General features: G+C 46.0%; 1 protein-coding gene across 1 annotated transcript in view; it reads left to right on the top strand.

Moving 5' to 3' along the window:
- The window catches only part of ASNS (asparagine synthetase (glutamine-hydrolyzing)), a 28,377-nt gene extending 15,150 nt beyond the window's left edge, over positions 1–13,227 (top strand). The window contains exons 6-12 of the mRNA XM_030550634.1: positions 3,902–4,029; positions 5,122–5,248; positions 6,750–6,856; positions 8,402–8,502; positions 10,738–10,819; positions 11,094–11,249; positions 12,567–13,227. Of these exons, the coding sequence (XP_030406494.1) occupies positions 3,902–4,029; positions 5,122–5,248; positions 6,750–6,856; positions 8,402–8,502; positions 10,738–10,819; positions 11,094–11,249; positions 12,567–12,776 (911 nt within the window). The 3' untranslated portion in view covers positions 12,777–13,227. The remainder of the gene's footprint in view (positions 1–3,901; positions 4,030–5,121; positions 5,249–6,749; positions 6,857–8,401; positions 8,503–10,737; positions 10,820–11,093; positions 11,250–12,566) is intronic.
- The last annotated feature ends 8,531 nt before the right edge of the window (positions 13,228–21,758 follow it).

Below are 21,758 nucleotides of genomic sequence, written 5' to 3'. Positions count from 1 at the left end.
TCGCGATGTGGTCCCAGTTAATCTCAGATCTGTGGGTCCTACACACGGTGGAATATGGATACCACCTCCAATTTGTTTCAGTCCCGTCCCTCTTCAGGGACCCCTGTCACGAGCAATTCCTCTTGCAAGAGGTGCGGATGCTCCTCGCCATGGGAGCGATAGAGGAGGTACCAAATGACGAAAGGGCAAAGGGTTTTACTCCCGTTATTTCCTAATCCCCAAGTCAAAGGGAGGTCTCAGACCTATCCTAGACCTGCGAGGACTCAACCAGTTTATGATAAAGTTGAAGTTCCACATGGTATCCCTGGGGACCATTATCCCATCCTTGGATCCTGGTATGCCACCCTCGATATGAAGGACGCGTACTTTCACATCGCCATTTTTCCTCCGCACAGGAGGTACCTTCGCTTCGTAGCCGACGGTCAGCACTTCCAGTTTACGGTCCTGCTCTTTGGCCTTTCTGCGGCCCCAAGGGTTTTTACAAAGTGTATGGCCGTAGTCACCACATATCTCCGCCGACGTCGGATACACGTTTTTCCGTATCTGGACGATTGGCTAATCCAAGGAACCTCCGAGACACAAGTCACCCAGCATGTGGGCATCGTCAGGGACCTATTCACACGTCTAGGACTGATGATCAATATGGAGAAATCCATTCTGGTTCCCACGCAGAGGATAGACTTCATAGGAGCTACCTTGGACTCCAATCTAGCCAAGGCCTACTTACCACAGCCACAGTTTCAGGCAATGGCAACAATCATCCGAAGTCTACAGAATTTCCCGACGACCTCGGCTCGCACTTGTCTCGGTCTCCTAGGTCACATGAGTGCCTGCACGTTCGTGACCAAATATGCCAGACTCCGCCTCCGTCCTCTCCAAACTTGGCTCAACTCGGTATACCGCCCGGGCAGGGACCCAATAGACACGATAGTCACCATTCCCCCGAGCACTCTAGGCTCCCTAGACTGGTGTGTGCAGGGCTGCCGTTCCATGCACCCCAACCTTCAATGTCCCTGACGACAGACGCGTCATCTCTCGGCTGGAGTGCTCACCTCGGACGCCTTCGTACTCAAGGCCTCTGGTCATCTCAGGAACTGGCGCTACACATAAATGTCCGAGAGCTGAAAGCAGTCCGCCAGGCTTTCCAGCAACATTTACAAGGCCGTTGTGTCTCAGTGTTTACAGACAACACAACGGCCATGTATTACATAAACAAACAGGGAGGGACTCGATCTTCCCCCCCATTTTGTCAAGAGACCATCCGACTCTAGGACTTTTGCATAGCCCACTCGATAGACCTGGTAGCGTCCTTTCTCCCAGGGGTTTGGAACACTCTGGCGAATCAACTGAGCAGGTCCTTCCTTTGCCACAAGTGGTCGATATGCCCGGATGTTATTCATTCGGTTTTCCAGAAGTGGGGATTTCCCCCACATAGACCTGTTCGCTTCCCGCGCGAACAGGAAATGCCAGATGTTCTGCTCCTTCCAGGGTCTTTCACTGGGATCGATCTCGGACGCATTCCTAATGCCATGGAAGAACCGGCTGCTCTGTGCCTTCCCACCATTCCCGCTGGTTCACAAGGTCCTGCTAAAACTCTGCAGGGACAGAGCGCACCTGATCATGATCGCTCCAGCGTGGCCCAGGCAAGACTGGTACACCACGCTGCTCAGTCTGTCGATAGCCAACCCAATTACTCTGCCACTCCACCCAGACCTCATAACTCAGGACCACAGCAGTCTTCGCCACCCAGACCTGCAGGCCCTTCACCTCGCGATGTGGCTGCTGCGTGGCTAAACCAGTCAGAGTTGCGTTGCTCTGCCTCAGTACAACAAGTACTCCTGGGTAGCAGGAAGCCTTCCACTCGGTCAATGTATCTGGCCAAGTGGAAGCGTTTCTCCTGATTGGTGCGGAACGCAGAATGTTACTCCCACTGAGGTCTCGATCCCTACCATCTTGGACTACCTCTGGTCTCTTAAGCAGTAGGGCCTGGCGTATCTTCACTGAGGGTGCACTTGGCGACCATCTCTACCTTCCATCCAGGGGAGAGTGGCCGCTCCGTGTTCTCGCACCCTATAGTTACTAGATTTCTCAAGGGCCTGGAACGCCTATACCCCCAAGTACGCCGCCCTGCCCCAACATGGGACCTCAATCTGGTTCTAACCAGACTTATGTCTGCCTCATTTGAGCCGTTGGCAACATGCTCGTTGCTATACCTGTCCTGGAAGACAGCTTTTCTCGTGGCCATTACATCGGCCAGACGAGTTTCCGAGCTTCGTGCTCTCACGGTGAACCCACCGTATACTGTGTTTCACAAGGACAAGGTGCAGTTGTGACCACACCCGACATTCCTCCCTAAGGTGGTTTTGGCCTTTCATGTTAACCAGGACATCTTCTGGTCTTCTTCCCAAAGCCCCACTCATCACAACGGGAGCAACAATTGCACTCCCTGGACATCCGTAGAGCGCTCGCATTTTATGTCGAGCGGACAAAACCATTTCGTAAAACGCCCCAGCTCTTCATTGCAGTGGCGGACAGAATGAAGGGTCTCCCTATCTCATCCCAGAGAATTTCATCTTGGGTGACGGCGTGCATCCGTACTTGTTATGACTTGGCTCATGTTCCCTCAAGCCACCTCACGGCGCATTCTACCAGGGCTCAGGCTTCGTCTACCACCTTCCTGGCTCGTGTATCTACCCAGGAGATATGTCATGCAGCTACCTAGTCTTCGGTCCACACCTTCGCTTCACATTATGCTCTGGTTCAACAGTCCAGAGATGATGCAGCCTTTGGCTCAGCAGTTTTGCATTCTGCAACATCTCACTCCGACCCCACCGCCTAGGTAAGGCTTGGGAATCACCTAACTGGAATGGATATGAGCAAGCACTTGAAGAAAAGACGGTTACTCACCTTTGTAACTTGTTCTTTGAGATGTGTTGCTCATATCCATTCCACACCCGCCTTCCTTCCCCACTGTCGGAGTAGCCGGCAAGAAGGAACTGAGGGACAGTTGGGTCAGCAGGGGTATATATCTGGTGCCATAGCGGTGCCACTCCAGAGGGCGCCCAGCCGACCCACCGAGTGTTGCTAGGGTAAAAAGTCTTCCAACGAATGTGCATGCGGCACGCGCACACCTAATTGGAATGGATATGAGCAACACATCTCGAAGAACAACAGTTACAAAGGTGAGTAACCGTCTTTTCTCAAGTTACAGCAGCATAGTCAAATCTCCATAAATACAATCTAGGTACACACTAATTGTGTGTTATTTATACAACTATTGCCCTGTGCATTCAGTTTCAACAGTATATTTTACCAAGGGATGTGGCATTAAGTGAGATAGGCATGAAGAGTTGTACATTGTGCTTTTAAAATGGTTAGAAGGATAGTGAAGTTGAGGGCGGGTGTGCCAGATCACTGGAATGGTAGCTGCAAGCAGAAGAGAGAGTTGGGGACTGTGAGCAGGCCAGAACTGTCAAAGCTGAGGGAGCAAGTGGAATCTTAGGGAGAACAATTATTAGCAGTAGGTGGAAGCATAGTCATGAAGGAGATGAGAACAGTTTTATATTTGGGGGTGGGTGGGAAATCAGTCCAATCTTGGCAGGATGGGCAGAGAGTAGGTATTTATTTGGAATTATACCACGATCGAAGATCTATTTGTGTGTTAAGAAAAAATTAGTTGCAGTTCCTAGACAGCACATAAACTAGTAATTGCTACTACAGCTGTTCCACTGAAATTGTACAGTGCTGTCTCTTTCTTTCTAGAGCTCTGTTCCACCCTACTTTGTACATCGTGTCTTGGATTCACACACAATTTAAAAAGCAAGACCTATGTAAATCATGTTTCCATTGTACAGGTGCTTGTACCTTAAAAACATAACGAAATAAATTGTTTTGCGGATAGGGGGCTTGGATTCCAGTTTGGTTGCTGCGATGCTCCTGAAACTGATGAAAGAAGCAAGCATCAATTACCCTTTGCAAACCTTTGCCATTGGAATGGAAGACAGTCCTGATTTATTGGCTGCCAGAAAGGTATAGTAATATTTTTGTCTTCCATTACAGTTAGTGTGCTCAAGCTGAATAGAGAATACTGCTTTTACATTACCTGTATAAGGTCACAATGCGTCCTGGATGTAGTCTAAATCCTCTTTTGGATGGAATCAGATTTTTTGGTAAAACCAAGTTTGCACAGCACTGGTTTTGCTGCTTAATTAAATCTTAATTAAATTACAGAAATAGGTTGTTTTTATTTTTGTTCTTATGTATTTTAAAAATCTTTTTGTGACCAAAACTGTCACTGAGTTATTACTACAAGAGACAGATCCAGGGAGTTCTGCCATAATTCCAGGAGTGGGTAAAATGTGCTTTTGTTGCAGGCATTATTGGATGGGCCAAAAAAAAAAAGACTGCGGAAATTTGTGGGACATCACTAAATGGTTTAAGCATGATTTGTTTCATTTTTTTAATGGTAACATTGTTTTTATAATATATAAAAATATTAACTCTTTTTTTGGTAGCATGGGGGAATCTGTCTTTCTTGCAGGATCTAATGTTTTTGCGGGTGGGAGGAGGATAAAAATGCAAGAAAAAAGTGTGAGCAGGTGGAAGTGGATATTGCAGGAAGCTATGGGAGCAGGATTTAAAAAATAGTCTCATGCAGGTCTCTGCTGCAAGGGCCATGCTTTCAAAGATTCCTCAATTCTGCCCCCATTTGTGGCTGAGTCCAAGGCTAAACCACTAAACTTTTAGATCTTGGAAGAATCACTGGAAGTGTCTCGTCTAGAATCTGTGAATGTGTTACTTGCCAATGAACTTGTAGTTTAGACAAATCTTTTGGGGGGCACTGTGCTGTGTTTTAGGCCATGTCGTACTTTAAAAAAACACGTCACAGCCATTACAGAGCCCACTGTACTTTGTGTAAACATTGGGGTTAGAATAAATTGTAATTTGGGAAATATTTTCCACTGCAGTTTATAGTGGATATCCATTTTATTTTCTTCCTGTTTTAATCAGTTATGTAATTTTTGTTGCAGAAGAGCTCTGGCATTTTAGTGATGTGTTGTGGATGTTTACAAAGCACTTTGGGTTAAAAGGCAAGTTAGTAATGTAATCTGTTATAAACAGGTTGCTGCTTATATTGGCAGTGAACATCATGAAGTAATATTTAATTCTGAAGAAGGAATTCAGGCATTAGAAGAGGTTATTTTTAGCTTGGAAACATATGATATTACAACAGTTAGAGCTTCAGTTGGTAAGTTTCTTTTTTTAATATACTCTTTATTAAGTATTGTTTTACACAAAAAGTATTATCCTTGTATACTGTCCAACATCAGAGAGGATCTGGGAGCCAGGAACCCTGATTTCTATTTCCAACTTCGTCATTGTCTCAGGGCTTTTCTGCACAAACACTTATTTCATGGCAAGCTGGAGTGTAAATCTACTTAATACTAGCCTGCCGTGAACTAATTGTGTGGATCCTGCTGCCGCGCACTAACAGTTCCTAGTGGTCTTTGATCTATTCTTCTTTGAAACAGGAGTAAATCAGCAGTCACTAGGGAACTGTTAATGCATGGCAGCAGGGTCCGCGCAGACACTTATTTTGTGGTAGGCTAGTGCGGGCTAGAATTAGACTACAGTTTGTGGTGAACTAAATGTTTTTGTAGACAAATCCTCCGTGTGGGGCCATGGCAAGTTATTTGTCTTACTGGTAAGACATGTATAACAACATTTACATTCCTTTGAGGTTTATTGAGGCTTTGAGATCCTTAAATGAAAGACAGAGATTCAGATTTTAAGGCCAGAAGGAAATATTAGATCTAGTCTGACCTCCCGTAAAACACAAGCCGTAGAATCTCATCCATTTACTCCTGTTCTGAACCAAAAACTTCATGTTTGGCTAAAGCCTGTCTTCCAGAAAGGCAGGCACAGTTTTGTGAATTCAGAATATACGTACTACTTTGCCATAACAAATATGGAAACAAATAATTTTTCCAATTTTTTTCACATTTTGTTTGTATTCAAATGTGATTTTAGTATGATAGTGTAGTAGAACTCCTTGAAATAAACACCTGTTAATGAACTCGGTCTTAAAAAAAACAAAACAAAAAAATAAATAAAACCAAAATTATTCTATTACTAAATCATGTGGAAAGGTTCAATGGGGAGAAGGCTGAATTCATTGTATGTATATGAAGAGAATAGAGAGAATTTATTAGTACAGTGCTTTGGAAATGAAATGGACTATACAGTATAACTGTTAAGATAAACTTACAGCAGTAATAAATATTTGATTGGTTATTTTTATTCTTACAAACATAAGCCTTAATTCAGGAAAACATCCCTATTCAGGATAGCTCTCAAGCATGTGCTTAACTTTAAGCGTGTACTTAAGTCCAACTGACTTCACTGGGACTTAGCTTTCCTGAATCAAGGCCACTTATAGATATATTTTTTCCCTTCAATTGTTTGAGTTTGAAGGACTAGTTATAGGAAAGCATGCACCATAAGAACAATTTAGATACAGAAAATATACCTAAAATGATATGAGTTAGTGATATTTTAATGGCATTGAAAGGCAGAAAGAGTTGCTGCTGTTGTGGATTTCAATTGTTTCCCCCTCATTTCTAGTATGTAAGAGAAGCACTGAAACACTAAATCAAAATAACTGTGTGGGCTGTACTTCTGAAATCAGAATTTTGTTCAGTTATAACTGAATTTACAATAACTTTGTAAATCTGATTTTATTGTTTTAGGTATGTATCTGGTTTCCAAACACATACGCAAGAAAACAGACAGTGTGGTCATTTTCTCAGGGGAAGGCTCGGATGAGCTTACACAAGGCTATATCTATTTCCATAAGGTAAGAACAACATTTTGTTCACAAAGGAAAAAGGGTTCTTGTTTGTGCATGCCCATATTGGGCCACAATAATCAGAAAAGAGTCCTTGGAATACATTAATTCTTTCTGGTGCTGGTACTTTATATCTATTTACAAGTAAATAATGTATTAAAGTAGATAAATAAGTATTCAAAGCCCCCTGTGCACATGAGTACAGGCAAGTCGCATCTTAGGCACATTTAACATGTATGAATTCAGCTTTGCACAGTCAGCAAAAACGGAAAAAAAAAGAAAAATAACAATATAAAAACTGCATCTGTAGTGTAGGTGATTCTGCCCGCCATTCAACTCAATGAGTGTTTCACAATATGCGGTTTTCGCTTTATAGAACCCCGGCGTCAAATAATACAGTTTTAAGAGCACATCACCAGCTGTGTCCAGGGTCCAGACATTTCCTTTTTCCTCCTGTTATAGAATCTTCCTTTTGGAGATCGTTATGCATTTTTGTAATAATTTTAAATTCAAACATTTTTTTCTACATTTTTAAAAGCAAATTTAGAGCTGGTTAAGGTGCCAGCTAGAGACTGAAGGACTGATCTTCAGCGGTGTAAATTGTCATAGCTCACTGAGTTCAATGAAGCTCTGACACTTTCCACCATCTGAGGATCTTCTCATTAATTCCCGTTTATTTTTGGAATCGGGACAGTCCTGTCGTAGTGCAGGTTTTCCCCATACTGTCCTGCTAATGTGTGCGCCAACACTGACTTGCGGAGACCACTTCTAAGGGTAAACAAACAGTTCAGTCATCTTTCCCTGCAGTTCTTAGCCTCTGTATTGAGACTGCCAAGTGTGAAGTCAAAGGAGCTATGCTGATTTACATTAGGTGAGAATCTGGCATAAACATTTTCTACTTTTTGTGCAACAAATATCACTTGCATCCTCTTGGCTTGTGGTGAGAACAATCATAGTAACAGATGTACAATCGTAAACAATCTTAAAAAAAAAAAATCAGCATCTCCATGTAACTGCTTCCAAAACAAGTTTTATTGAGGAGGTTCATTATTTGAGTCCTTATGGCTCTGTTCCGAGATCACTTATGGCCTTCTTGGATTCCTGAGACATTTGAATAGAAAGAAGATACTGGGGCAGTTTTGTTCAAATCCCCATAGAATGTGTTGTAGCTTTTGGGAAATACATGGGGCACATGCTATTTGTACAGTATCAGAGTAAGTTCATGAGTATGAGCATGCATGTTGCATGCTTCTACAAAAGTGAGGAAGGTTGGGGAAAGGAGTCCTAATCATCCAATTGTATGTATTCTCCTCAAATGTTTGCAGATTGTGAAATAAGTTGGCCTGCAGTGTAAATTTGTGTACCGGTTGCTTCAACATTCATGCCCTAAAAGTGTGTAGCGTATCGTTGTATTATGGAATACTCTGCAGAGTACAACTTCTCCTTCCGTGCAAAGAAATCACTGGAAATCCATATATGCTACAGAAAATTCTAAAAGTAGCAATACAGCCGTGCAATATATATGTGTCCACTACGTATGCATGTATGTTACAGGCTCCATCTCCTGAAGAAGCTATGGAAGACAGTGAGCGGCTTCTGAGAGAACTCTACATGTTTGATGTACTTCGTGCAGACAGAACTACTGCAGCTCATGGGTAAGGCCTGTTTAGGCTCCCACACACCACAGTTATACGTGCAGTTTAAGAATCTAAGTAGACTAGAATCTTAAAGATCTTGCTGTCCTCTGTGAAATAACAAACGTCTGAACAATGGTGCATTTCGTAACATGTAGAGGGAAATACTACCTTCAATTGCCTTCATCTATAATTCAGTATCTTTTAAGGGACAAGTGTGTTAGCTGTTTATTGGTGGGACCAGGATCTGGCCATAAAAACTCGTGTGAGCAGGAAAGCAATATCCTTTTTTGTGGTTTCATGTAAGAAAAAACAAACAGAAAAATATGCTCGTTAAAAGTCTCCGATAGAAGGCTGGAGAACAGTATAAAGTTACATACCAAGATTAAATTGGATTTGTATCCTGAAGGAATCCACGTGGAGCATTCATAGCATTGTGCATAACTGATCATATCAAATGCAGCAGGTTGCTATTTTGGCAATTGATGCAGGAAAGGCCTTTGTCTGGAAGGAATGATCTTTGTTGTGAGCAGTACAAAATATTTACTATATTTAGAAATGTTAATATTTGGGGGGGGGGGAATGGCCTTTGTGACCAAGATTAAAATCAGAAAGTTTTAAAAATAACTAAAGAAATTAGGCAATATGTTTATATACATTTTGGACCTCTGGCATAAACAACAGGGATGCATCTGAACATTAAGGAATGGAAACTGGAAGGGAAAAAAAACGGAAATAGAGTATTAATAAAAAAGCTGGATAGATATGAAGGGAAGGAGGGTCTTGTGACTTAAACACGAGACTTGGGCAGTCAGGAGATCTGGGCTCTGTTCTTGCTCTGCCACAGATTTGTGTAACCATGAGCAAGTAAACCTCCTTGTGCCTCGGTTTCTCCATCTTAATAATGGGGAGACTGCATGTTGCGCCGATGACTGGCTGCTTACTCAGGTTTGTTTATTTTCACACTTTGAATTGCCTTTTGCTTGAAGAGCTGCAGTTGCCTTTTCCTGTTATACAAAAGCTTGTGAAATGCTTTATAGAATAATTGGAAAGACAAGGTCCCTGCTCTGATAACTTATAGTTAAATGTAGATGTGATGTGAGAAATAGGGGTAACAGTCAGTATGAGGGGTTGGGGGCAAAGAAGTATAAACAGTCAAAGATGCCTATCACCTGCAGAAAATATATAGCAGCAGATTCTCATTTATGCACACTGAACAATCTTTGGCTCAAACTGAAAAGCCCTAACCTCTTACTCGATATACAAGGATAGGAAGTGCAAGCCTCTGCACTCAAATATTACTGAACCGTAGTCATTCTTCAAGGGCATACTGTACATTACCTGCAGTAGGTGTTTTGTTTTTTTTTGTAAGGAGAAAAACTAAGAATAATAAACTCAGGTTTGGAATGCACCAAGTTACACTGGACCACTTCCCCAGCTGACTTTAAGTGTAGCTACACTGACTTGCACTGGCTGAAGTCCTGGCCCATTACGTTACATGCTTTAAACTAACATGCCCTGCTGCAAGTACAGGAGTGATTGATGCAGTTCCTCTCTTCCAAAGGCAAAATTCTTATCAACTCATTTGTCACCTCAAATATGAAGTCTTAGAAATGATACTAGTTATCTGGCTCCACAACATATTGGGCCCGAATATAAGCAGTAGGGGCTCAGTGCTTCTGCACATGGAACTCTTGCTGAAGTTAATGGAAATTCTGCATGAGAGCATTGCAGAATCATTATGAAATGTCTTTATGGTTTCCGCAGGTTCATCTTTATTGCTATCGTGTTTGAAAGCCAAACTCAGATATGCTTTTGGGTGAAACTAATGCATCTCCTCACAAGCAACTTGCCGTTTTTTGACAGATCTTTTAGGATTACAGGATTTTTTTTCAGTGTTTATATGCAAAATGCATTGTTTTATGGAGGTCTTTGTGGAACCTACTGTAGGAATTCTTACATTTTTGTATGATATCAAACTTTCCAATAGATGGCAGCATACACTGACAAAATTCTTGGACTTTTTTGGTTGATAAAATACTGTGCAGATGGTTTACTGGATTGTCCAGATTGATTAATTGGAAATTAAATTTTTAGCATAAGTGAAATATTCATATATTAAAGTACTAAGCCTTGTATTCCTTCTGCTGTTCAAAATAAGTGGATGTTAACAGTTCTTGAATTCTAAACTAATGTGTCTTGGGGTTGATGTAGTATGTTTTTTCTAATTTAATTTTTTTTTGTTTTGTTTTTTAGTCTTGAACTGAGAGTCCCATTTTTGGATCACAGGTTTACTTCTTATTACCTATCCCTGCCAGCAGAACTCAGAATTCCAAAGGTATTTAGACCTACACAGCACCCAAAAGGCATGTTGGAGATTTAAGGTTGTGATCTAGCAGAGCATTAAGCAGGAGTAATCGTATAGAATGTAATGGTACTGTTCACATGCTTGATTGCTTTGCTGGATTGGTGCCAATGGCCTGATCTTTTTATTGAATGGGCTTCTAAAGGGGAAGATGTGTTTTAAAAATCTAGCCTTAAAAATTGTCTTGTAGGGTTTGTTACACTTAGGTTCCTAACATTCACAGTACTGTTATGCGTCCTATCCATAGGATGGAATTGAAAAACATCTCTTGAGAGAATCATTTCAGGATTCCAACTTGCTTCCCAAAGAAATACTCTGGAGACCCAAAGAAGCGTTCAGTGATGGTATAACATCTCTCAAGAAGTCTTGGTTTTCAATTCTCCAAGATCATGTTGATCTCCAGGTACACCTATTTATATTAAAATTACTGCTTGTTATCTAAAGTATCATAGGCTTTCATGCTATGTTTTAAAGCCATTACTGGTATATTAGAAATTGCATCAGTCAATGAAAGGTGGAATTTGCACATAGTTCAGTAAATAAATATTTGAGTTTTGAAGTTCTTGAATTGCCATCTGTTCAAGAATATTACAGGAGTAAGATTGCTTTTAAGAAATGGAAGTACTTCAGGGTGTGAAAACTGTTGTAGTGTTAGGTGAAATTTTCGATGGAAAGAAACGATAAAATCTCATGAAAGGGACTGTGAAAGGCAGTTGATATGCTTAAGTGAAGGAAATAGCTGGATTGCAAATATATGTGTGTGTTTTAGTTTACGGAGAAACTTGCTGGATTCTGAGTTTCATGTGAGAAATGAATGCTGCAGCTGTGATACTGTGGGAAATCCTTCAGCTTAGGGCAGCTGCTGTAGTTTATACATTTATAGCACCTCTACCTGCTGTTCCCAGTTGCAGAGTTAGTGCAGTGTCAATTTTTGGTAGCCACACTTGGTTGTAGCATAGCTAGGCCCTTTTTGGAGCTGAAATCTCTTCTTATCAAGCCAGGCAGTGTAACTGCAGCTACACTTGCTTAGCACAGGGAATTGTGTGTAAATGATCACTAGTGGTAAAACGTAATGCCCACTTTACCCCAGCCTGTGGGTGAGATTCACCTTTGCTGGTGCCAGTGCAGTTTATACCCCGGTATTACAGGGAAAGCTGCCTTTCATGAAATGGAGGCTCCAGGAGATTTGACCTCTGCACTCCCACTCCTGGGCTACTTTCTGCCACTGGAAGACTGGGTTGTGCTGATTGGAGTGAATTGGGGTCCATTGAATGCAGGCAGAGGAGAGAACCTATCAAGAAGAAGATAACTGCATAGCCTGAGCTTGCTCAGAATCATTCAATAGAGAGAGAAAGGCAGGAAGGAACTGGGGAGATACTTTTGTAAGTTTACTAGAAAAGAATTTTAGCTTTAAAAAAGTTGACACCTACTGTGGCACCAGAAACAATATTGCACTAATAGGGCCATTTATGAAACTAAATCTCAATAAAGTTGTGCAGATCAGGCTCACCTTGAGCTCAGTGGGAGCTGTGTGCACATCCTAGGGCAGAATTTCACTTTTTAGAAAGCTTTTAATCTCTTTCTGGAATTTAAGGAACGGTGGAGTTAATGGTAAATCTTACTACACTGAGATGATGGTATTTCGACTGCAGCTAATGGTCTGGTGAATAATTTATAAAGCAACTTCACAGCTTAATTATTATTTCATTCTTGCCCATAGGTTGATGACCTTCTGCTGGAAAAGGCAGCAGAGAAATTTCCTTTTAATCCTCCTAAGACTAAAGAAGGTTACTACTACCGCCAGATCTTTGAGAAGCACTACCCTGGGCGAGCTGACTGGCTTTCCCATTACTGGATGCCAAGATGGATTGAAGCTACAGATCCTTCTGCTCGTACCTTGAAACATTACAAATCAGCTACCAAAGAATAAGCATTCCAGTAATTTTGAAACAGAAATTACTTGTTACCAAATTGCTCTATCTGCGCTAAAGCTGGTCATGCACCCAATAGTCTAAAGAATATTCAAAATGAATTTGGACAGTGGTATTTAAGATGGAAAAAGCACTTTTTAGCCAGTATAATAGTGTGAAATTCACCCCACTGCAGAGGGCTTGCACAAGGACCTCTGCCTCACTTAAACTACAACTCTGGTCTGAAAAACTGTTCTGTGAAAAGGGCACCGTCTTGCTTAGCAGCTCTGCCCCTTGTTCATACTCAATCAGACTGGCTGACTTCAGTTACAAACATACATGTATTTTTAACATAAAGCCTCCTTGGAAGACTTGAATGGCTCATATGATATGTGTTCACCCGAATTTCACCTTAGGGGTATAAAATTAGCGTTTATGGACTGGACATTGTGTCTAGGCTCTTGTGTTTAAAAACTGTAGCGTTCATGTAGTTACTGTAGACATTGGGCAAGATCTACAGAGATTTGCAAATTCCTACAGGTACAGAGAGACACCTAGTAGAATTTACATAAGTGCCTAAGCAAGTTAGGTGCCTAACTAAAGTCAATGGGAGATAGGTATCTAATCTGCTTAGGCACTTCTGAAAATCCCACTACATTCTCATTAGGCAGTGGTGAGTATGTCTACATAGGGATAAAAAACCTGCAGCTGGCCTGGGTCCACTGACTCAGGCTCCAGGACTGAAAAATAGCTGTCTAGACATTCAGGCTGGAGCTCGAGCTCTGGGACCGTACAAGGGTGGAACATCCCAGAGCTCGGGCTGGAACCTGAGCCAGAATGTCCACACAGCAATTTTTAGCCCTGTAGTCCCTGCCAGCAAACCAAGGCCAGCCATGGCCATGCTGTGGGACTTTTATCCTGCATTAGCATATTTGAAATATCTTTGTAGATCTGGCCTGTCTATACATATAGTGGTAATGGGTTTGATATAAGAATTTGAAACATGGAATAAAATTGGCCAGTTATATCCTTTTTGTTTCTACCTCAAAGGCCTGATTTTTGAAAGCTGTATGGGGTTTTAACTTCATGATTCTTATTGATTCTAATGTGAGTCAAGTCGCTACACACCTGCACAACATTTGGGGAAATTTAGGAGTGAGAATAAAAAGTGTCACTTACCAGGGAACGCGCAAGTAAGTGGAACCTCTGAGATATTGCTGGATTCACTCTGAACTCCTTTCTTAGGCACAACACATACATTGGTATAGGTTCTGGCTCCTACTCAGCTCTCTCATGCTATTCTAGCAGCATATAATGGCAGTACAGGAGCCACAACTGGTCAACGAATTCACCAGTAAGCAGCCCTATTCCGCCCCTTTCCCAAGACCTGGTGTAGTGGTGGGTTGGGGGTAGGTCCGTAGTGCACAGACCCATAGAGCCCACAGGCAGCCTAGGATGGGCTGGGATCTGTTTTGAGTGCCAGAGCAGCACCCCAGAATCCAGAAGGGTCTCCTTGCTTTATGCACTGGACCTCTTGGAGACAAATCACAGAATCCTACTCCCTAGAATTCAATGGGCATTTTACCTGAGTAAAGACTTCAGGATTGGATTCCTTGTCTGAAAGAGAATCTAGTTCTTCCTAAACAATGAGAGGTTTTTTACATACCCTTGTAGCATAGCAAATGCATTTCTACACAGCTCACTATTCCACTAGTAAATTGAATGGGATGTTTTTAAAAATGGGCTTTATATAATAGTGATCAATAACTATACTGTTTATAGATTAGCTGACAAACTCCAAATTGCATACTAAATTTAGAAAAGTGCTAAGACAGATTTGATTTTTTTTAACTAAAAACTGCTGATATTGAATAGAATATCAGAGAAAAATGGAGGCTTAAAATGAAGCACTAGGGTTCTTTGTAAAATGTCTGAGTGTTTGCTTGTTTTTTCAGTGCTCAATTTCTCTTCAGGAATCTGTACTGAAATACCACAGTGGCACCCTGGAGTTCATGAACAACTGTCTAGTGGCTTTATGTACGTGGCTGTGTTTTGACTGACACACATACACCTGTCTAATCAACATTATATGGTTTTGTAAGATTGTGTTGTGAGACTTCATAAGGGACCTATTAGCTTAGTTTCAGAAACAAAGTGCGCTTTTCTCAGGGAACATTCTGCAGATTCACAACATCTAAGAGTTCTGATAGATGCTATGGTGAAAAATATTTTTTGTCAAATAGCAGTTATATTAGAACATGGATTCTCAATTTAAGGGTTGCCAGCCACTCTCCATTTCTTTGTCTAGTTGGGAGAAAGGGGGTGTTGTTGATAAAATGGTGTTTTGGACCCAGCAGATGGCATGAGAGTTTAATGTCACAATGGAAGTACATCAGTACTGATTTAACAGCCAACATTGCCATCTCTTAAATATTTTATTAAAGACACAGAAGGAAGGAAGAAAAACACTTAGAATTGAAATGTAAAGGACTGAGAAGCTTTCATTGTAACAGTTTTCCTTCTCTTTCACTGTACAGTTGGGCTGTTTGTTTTTTTAATAGGGGGATCCCCTAGCTGGTAATCTTAAAGGGTATTAAAAATAGTATCAGTATTGTGGGGATGGGGGGGAGAACAGTTGAGGATAGATGGTTTGGAGTTATTGCTAAAACAAAAACCAAAACAGGACTGAAGTTTAAGACAAAAGGGGAGAAAAGAATAGCGAAAATGGAGTTTGTGGTGCTGATCCTCACTTGTGGCCTTTGCTGCTGGAGAAATGTAGGTCCTGTACTCAGTCTAATCACCCACTTGAGCTGGCATTGGCAATATCAGGCTGCTTAAGACGTTGCTTTTAGATGCTTTGCTGGTCATGCTGTTTTCTTGTCTGGCTAAGCCAGACTCTAAGGCCTGGTCTACACTGTGTGTGTGTGTGTGGGGGGGGAATCGACCTAAGATATGCAACTTCAGCTATGAGAACAGTGTACGGACTCACCTCTGCAGCACCTCCTGCTGGTATGTTCTGGGAATTAGCTCTTCCAACTCTGGAGCGCCCTCTGCAGGCCAGTGATCCACCTGTCCTCTGGCCCCCAGTGCCCCTTTTACCTGGGGTGCTGCCCCCTGGCAGTAACCCCTCAGTCTTAAGGTCTCCTCTCCCCAGGGAACCCCCACCCACTATTCCCACCTTGCCTCAGTATAAGGCTACTGCCAGTCATCATCTAGCACCACGCCCGGGGACACACTGCACAATCAGTCTACTCATCACTGGCAATGAGGGTTTGGACCTGCTGCCTTTGCCTACCCCTGGGCTGCCGTCTGCAACCCCTAGTACCCCTTGGCCTTCTGCTAGGCCACAGCCTAGGGCTTTCCAGGCTGGAGCTCCCCAACCTTTCCCCAGCCCTGCTCCACTTGGGTACTCTGTCTCCAGCTTCCCTGCAGTCAGGCACTTTTCTCTCTACAGGCAGAGGGAGACTGACTGGGCTTCTGGCTCACTGCCTCTTACAGGGGCTAGCTGGGGCTGATTGGTGGATGGCCACAGCTGAGCCTATTTTCCCCCAATAAGCCCAGGCTTTTGGAGCTGCAGCCCTCTGCAGGGCTACTTTTAAACCCCTTAGGGCAGGAGTGGGTAACCACCCTGTTACAGGATTAACATCCCACCTGCGCTTCAGGCATCTAGTGGAGCGTGGGTCCGCTGCTCTATCTCGGCGTTTACCTTTCCACCACGCATCTGTCTCCGCCGGAGAACTGGCACAGTTTGCAGGGCAGGGTGGCGGAGCGGCTCCGGAAATGGACAGGACTCCTCCGGTGCCTTTCCCTTCGAGGGAGGGCACTGGTGCTCAACCAACTGGTCCTGTCCATGCTCTGGTACCGGCTCAACACCCTGGTCCCGGCCCCGGGTCTCCTGGCCGACCTCCGGAAGGTGGTTCTGGAGTTCTTTTGGCCAGGACTGCACTGGGTCCCTGCAGGGGTACTCCACCTGCCCCTGGAGGAGGGAGGGCAGGGCCTGAAGTGCCTGCGCGCTCAGGTCCACGTCTTCCGCCTCCAGGCACTGCAGAGGCTCCTTTATGGTGCGGGTCGTCCAGCGTGGAGAGCCCTGGCGCACACCTTCCTGCGCCGCTTCAGAGGGCTCCGATACGACCGGCAGCTCCTTTATCTCGACCCGAGGGGTCTTCCGCGAGACCTCTCCGGGCTGCCGGTCTTCTACCAGGACCTCCTCCGGACCTGGAAGCTGTTCTCAGCGACCAGGTCCGTGGCGGCCACCGAGGCGGCCGACCTCCTCTCGGAGCCCCTGCTACACAATCCCCAGCTTCATGTGCAGGTGGCGGAGTCCCCCGCGGTGCGCCAGAGGCTGGTCCTGGCGGGAGCCACCAGGGTCGGAGACCTCCTGGACTACGACCAGGGAGGCTGGCTGGATCCCCTGACGCTCGCTCACCGCATGGGGCTCTCCAGACCTTGCACTCCCCGGCGCGTACTCCAGGAGGTGGAGGCCGCTTTGCCGCCCGCTGCTCGGGCCTATCTCGACCGGGTCCTGCGGGAGGGCACGCCCTGCCCACCCTCCACCCCAAGCCCTCCGGACCTTTTCATTGGGCCTCTGCCCCGTAGGCCCGACCAGCCCCCCCGTCCCTTCTCCGCAAGCCGGCTGCACGACCTGCAGCCGGTCCGTTTCCAAACCGCGCCGAGGAAACAGCTCTACACGCTCGTGCTCCACACCCTTCACTTCCTCACCCTCGTGTCCTGCCCTGATACGAAGTGACGGGACCTCCTGCCACCTTTGGAGGGTGAGGAGCCCCGGTGGGCCAGCCTCTACTCCACCCTGGTCCCAAGGCCTACTGGGGATATCAGTTGGCGGCTCCTCCATGGGGCCGTGAGCACGGGCGTGTACTTGGCGCGGTTTACCCCTGTCCCAGACACCTGCCCCTTCTGCGGCGTGAGGGAGACCCTGGCGCACGTGTATTTAGAGTGTGCCAGGTTGCAGCCCCTACACCGGCTCCTCACAGCCATCCTCTTACGTTTTTGGTTACACTTTTCCCCTCACCTCCTTTTGTATGCACTCCCTATCCGTGGCCCCACGAAGTCCCGGGACCTCCTGGTCAACCTCCTCCTCGCCCTGGCGAAAAAGGCCATCCACGCGACCAGGGAGGGGAGGTTGGCCGATGGAGACTCCGGTGACTGTGGGGCTTGCTTCCGCTCCATGGTCCGATCATGCATCCGGGCAGAGTTCCTCTGGGCGGCGTCCACTGGCTCCCTTGACGCCTTCGAGGAGCAGTGGGCGCTGTCCGGGGTTCTCTGCTCGGTGTCCCCGTTAGGTTCCCTCCTTCTGACCCTTTGACCTCACTCCTGTCCCTGTTCTTTTATTAGTTGGCCCCGGAACTCAGTGGGTTCTGTGGCCCTGTGGGTCCTCCTGTTAGGCTGGGGAGGGATCCTTTAGCAGTGGGCGGGCGAATAGATACAGGATTAACACCTCCACCTGCCCTTGGAGGAGGAAGGGCAGAGCCTGAAGTGCCTGCACACTCAGGTCCACGTCTTCTGCCTTCAGGCCCTGTAGAGGCTTCTTTATGGTGCAGGTAGTCCGACATGGGGAGTACTGACGAACCCCTTCCTGCGCCACTTCCGAGGGCTCCGATACGACCGGAAGCTCCTTTATCTCGAACCGAGGGGTCTTCCGCGAGACCTCTCCGGGCTGCCAGTCTTCTACCAGGACCTTCTCCGGACCTGGAAGCTGTTCTCTGCAATCAGGTCCGTGGCGGCCCGAGGGGGCAAATTTCCTTGCAGAGCCCCTGCTACACAATCCCCAGCTCCGTGTGCAGGTGGTGGAGTCCCCCGCAGTGTGCCAGAGTTTTGTCCTGGCAGAAGCTACCAGGGTCAGAGACCTCCTGGACTATGACTGGGGAGACTGGCTGCATCCCCTGATGCTTGCTTGGCATATTGGGCTCTCCAGACCTTGTACTCCCTGGTGTGTACTCCAGGAGGTGGAGGCCACTTTGCCACCCGCTGCTCGGGCCTACCTGGACCGGGTCCTGTGAGAGGGCACACCCCGTCCACCCTCCACCCCGGGACCTCCGGACCTTTTCATCGGGCTCCTGCCCCGTGGACCCAACCAGCCCCCCCACCCCTTCTCCGCAAGCTGGCTGCATGATGTGCAGCTGGTCCGCTTCCAAACCGCGCCAAGGACACATCTCTACACGCTCATGCTCCACATCCTTCACTTCCTCACCCTCGTGTCCTGCCCCGACACCAAGTGGCTGGACCTCCTTCCACCTCTGGAGGGTGAGGAGCCCCGATGGGCCAGTCTATACTCTACCCTGGTCCCAAGGCCCACCAGAGATATCAGTTGGCAGTTCCTCCTTGGGGCCGTGAGCACGGGCATGTACTTGGCGCGGTTTACCCCTGTCCCAGACACCTGCCCCTTCTGCGGCGCGAGGGAGACCCTGGCGCACGTTTACTTAGAGTGCACCAGGTTGCAGCCCCTATACCGGCTCCTCACCAATATATTGTTGCATTTCTGGCTGCACTTTTCACCTCACCTCCTTCTCTATGCACTCCTTATCCGTGGCCCCACAAAGTCACGGGACCTCCTGGTCAACCTCCTCCTTGCCCTGGCTAATATGGCCATCTACGCAACCAGGGAGAGGAGGTTGGCCAATGGAGACTCCTGTGATTGTGGGGCTTGTTTCTGATCCTTAGTCCGTTCATGCATCCGGGCTGAGTTCCTCTGGGCAGCATCCACTGGCTCCCTTGACGCCTTTGAGGAGAAGTGGGCGCTGTCCGGGGTTCTCTGCTCGGTGTCCCTGTCAGGCTCCCTTCTTATGACCCTCTGACTGCACTCCTGTCCCTGTTCTTTTATTAGTTGTCCCCCGAAATCAGTTGAGGTCCTGTAGACCCTCCCCTTAGGCTGGGGGGAGGATCCGTTAGCAGTGGGCGGGCTTCCACCCGCCCAGTACCCAGAAACTCAATAGGTACAGGATGAACACTTCATCTCATGATTGTTAATCAAAGGGAGCACAGTTTGGTGACTTCAACTACAAATGTTTTCTCTCAGTTCTAGGTTCATTCAGGTCATTGTTATGCCAACCTGTGATTTTACCAAGAGCCTTGAAGACCTCTTAGCACTGCCTAAAAAAAAATTAAGGAATTCAGTTTGTACCAGTCTGTTTCTAACCTTTGGTAATTTCATAAGTGCATGTATTGAGCTTTACTCTGATATGGTCTTTTGTTACCTTGGACCACTGGAGTATAGGCATCTGCACAACAAGGGTCCTGAAACTTTTATGTTGTAACAGATTCATAGTATGGTTTAGCATCACTTTGCTTTTTAATAAAGGTTTTTAACTGAAATTGGCAGTTTAAGCCTCCTGGTGCCTACCATTTTCCATATGCCTAGAAGTGAAGTTTCTGTAGGACCCACCCACGATGGGTTCTGCAACAGTTTTACCCCATGTTAAACAGGTGTGACAGACTGTGGTGGTGATAAGCATCTTGACTATGTACTGGGATGCAAAGGAAAGATGCGCTGTTCACTGAATTTTATGGTACTCTTAAGTTTTCCCTGTTACTGTTGACCCTGAGGGGGCAGCATTTGTCTGAGAAGAAGCTCTAGGGTAAAGAGAAGTTGTCTATCATCACTCTGATGTGTTTGTCACTGTAATAACAAGTTGCTGATTTGCTGCTGTGGGGCTTCCTGTCAGAGGTGAGCGCTATATTCTTCTGGGGGAAAAGTAACATAGTGGCAGAGCCAGTGTTAGAGGGAATGTAAAAGTAACTTAAGGGTGCCAGTCTCTTCAATTCTCCCTCCTACCTTTAATGAGAGTCCCACCACTTTGTCAGTTGTTGTTTTTTTTATCATAGTTCCAGGAGCCAAGTCCATCGGAACGAAGGGCACCATCTCTGTCTGCACAGTTCAAACATCCCTAGGACTGGCTGTCCAGGGATGCTGCAGAATGCCAGCAAGCCAGCCGTGAATATGGGGAACCCGACAAAGAGGCTGACAGACCTTCTGGGCCACATTTGTCAAGAATTGATGTGATACAAACTAAAATTCTATACAAATATAAATTATTTGAAATAGGGTCTCTTTAAAATTCACAGCAAAGAGAGGAAACTGGCTTGTCTTCCTTAAGCAAGGGCACACACATAGAGACCACCTTTTGGGAGAGAGGACCATTTCTATGGAAAAGAACCTTAACCTGACTGGGCTATGTAAGGATATGCATGCTTAACTGACACTTCCAAGTTTAAAAACAAAACAAAACACCTCTTCTGCTTGGCCTTCTTGGGCCCCTTGATCTCCATGCTGTGGGAGCCAGGCCATTGGCTGGCTGGCTGGCAGTCCTCCCTGCCTTGCTCCCAGAGCCAGGCCATCGCTGTGTGGCCAGGTGTTCTCCAGGCAACACAACTCCAAGCTGCCCCCCTGACATGCTCTTGCCTCTGCTGTGAAGGAGCCCAGCACAGGCTGGCAGTGCCCCCTGGAGCCAGAGATGCTCCCTACAGTACTCATTGCCCTGGGGCACCTGCCTCTCAGAAGCTTGATCACAACCCACTCGCTGCCTGGGGACCTGCCATTGTAGCAGGGTCACACCACACTCCTTGTGCACGGAGTGGAATGGCCCTTTGCTCCCCTTGGCTGCCCTGCCCCAGCTCCATGGCTGCCAAGCTTGCAGTCACACAGCCTGAGCCTGGCATCCAGCCCAGGTGCTGGGGGCAGGTGGTTGCTGCTGGCAGCGCAGACTTGCTCACATCAGCTCTGGAAACTAAGGCTAGGAGAATGGAGCAACTTGGCTAGGGTTACCATATTCAAATAGAGGACACTGCTGGAGGGAGGGAGGGTTGGGCAGGGTAAAGTTGTGGGGTGCTGAAGGGTATATTGGGGGGATGCCGGAGGGGTGTGTGTGTGAGTGCTGGATGAGGTGCCTGTGGCAGGGGTAGCCACAGGAGGTGGGGGGTAGTGTTTCACTCCTTGTCATGGTGGTAGGGCAGCTGGTGTGGGCCTGGGACACAGCTCCAGCCTGTCA

Source organism: Gopherus evgoodei, chromosome 2, assembly GCF_007399415.2.
Source record: "Gopherus evgoodei ecotype Sinaloan lineage chromosome 2, rGopEvg1_v1.p, whole genome shotgun sequence".
In the NCBI taxonomy this organism is placed as follows: domain Eukaryota; kingdom Metazoa; phylum Chordata; order Testudines; family Testudinidae; genus Gopherus; species Gopherus evgoodei.
Note: the sequence above shows the minus strand (reverse complement) of the source record. Positions and strands in the feature narration are given on the sequence as shown.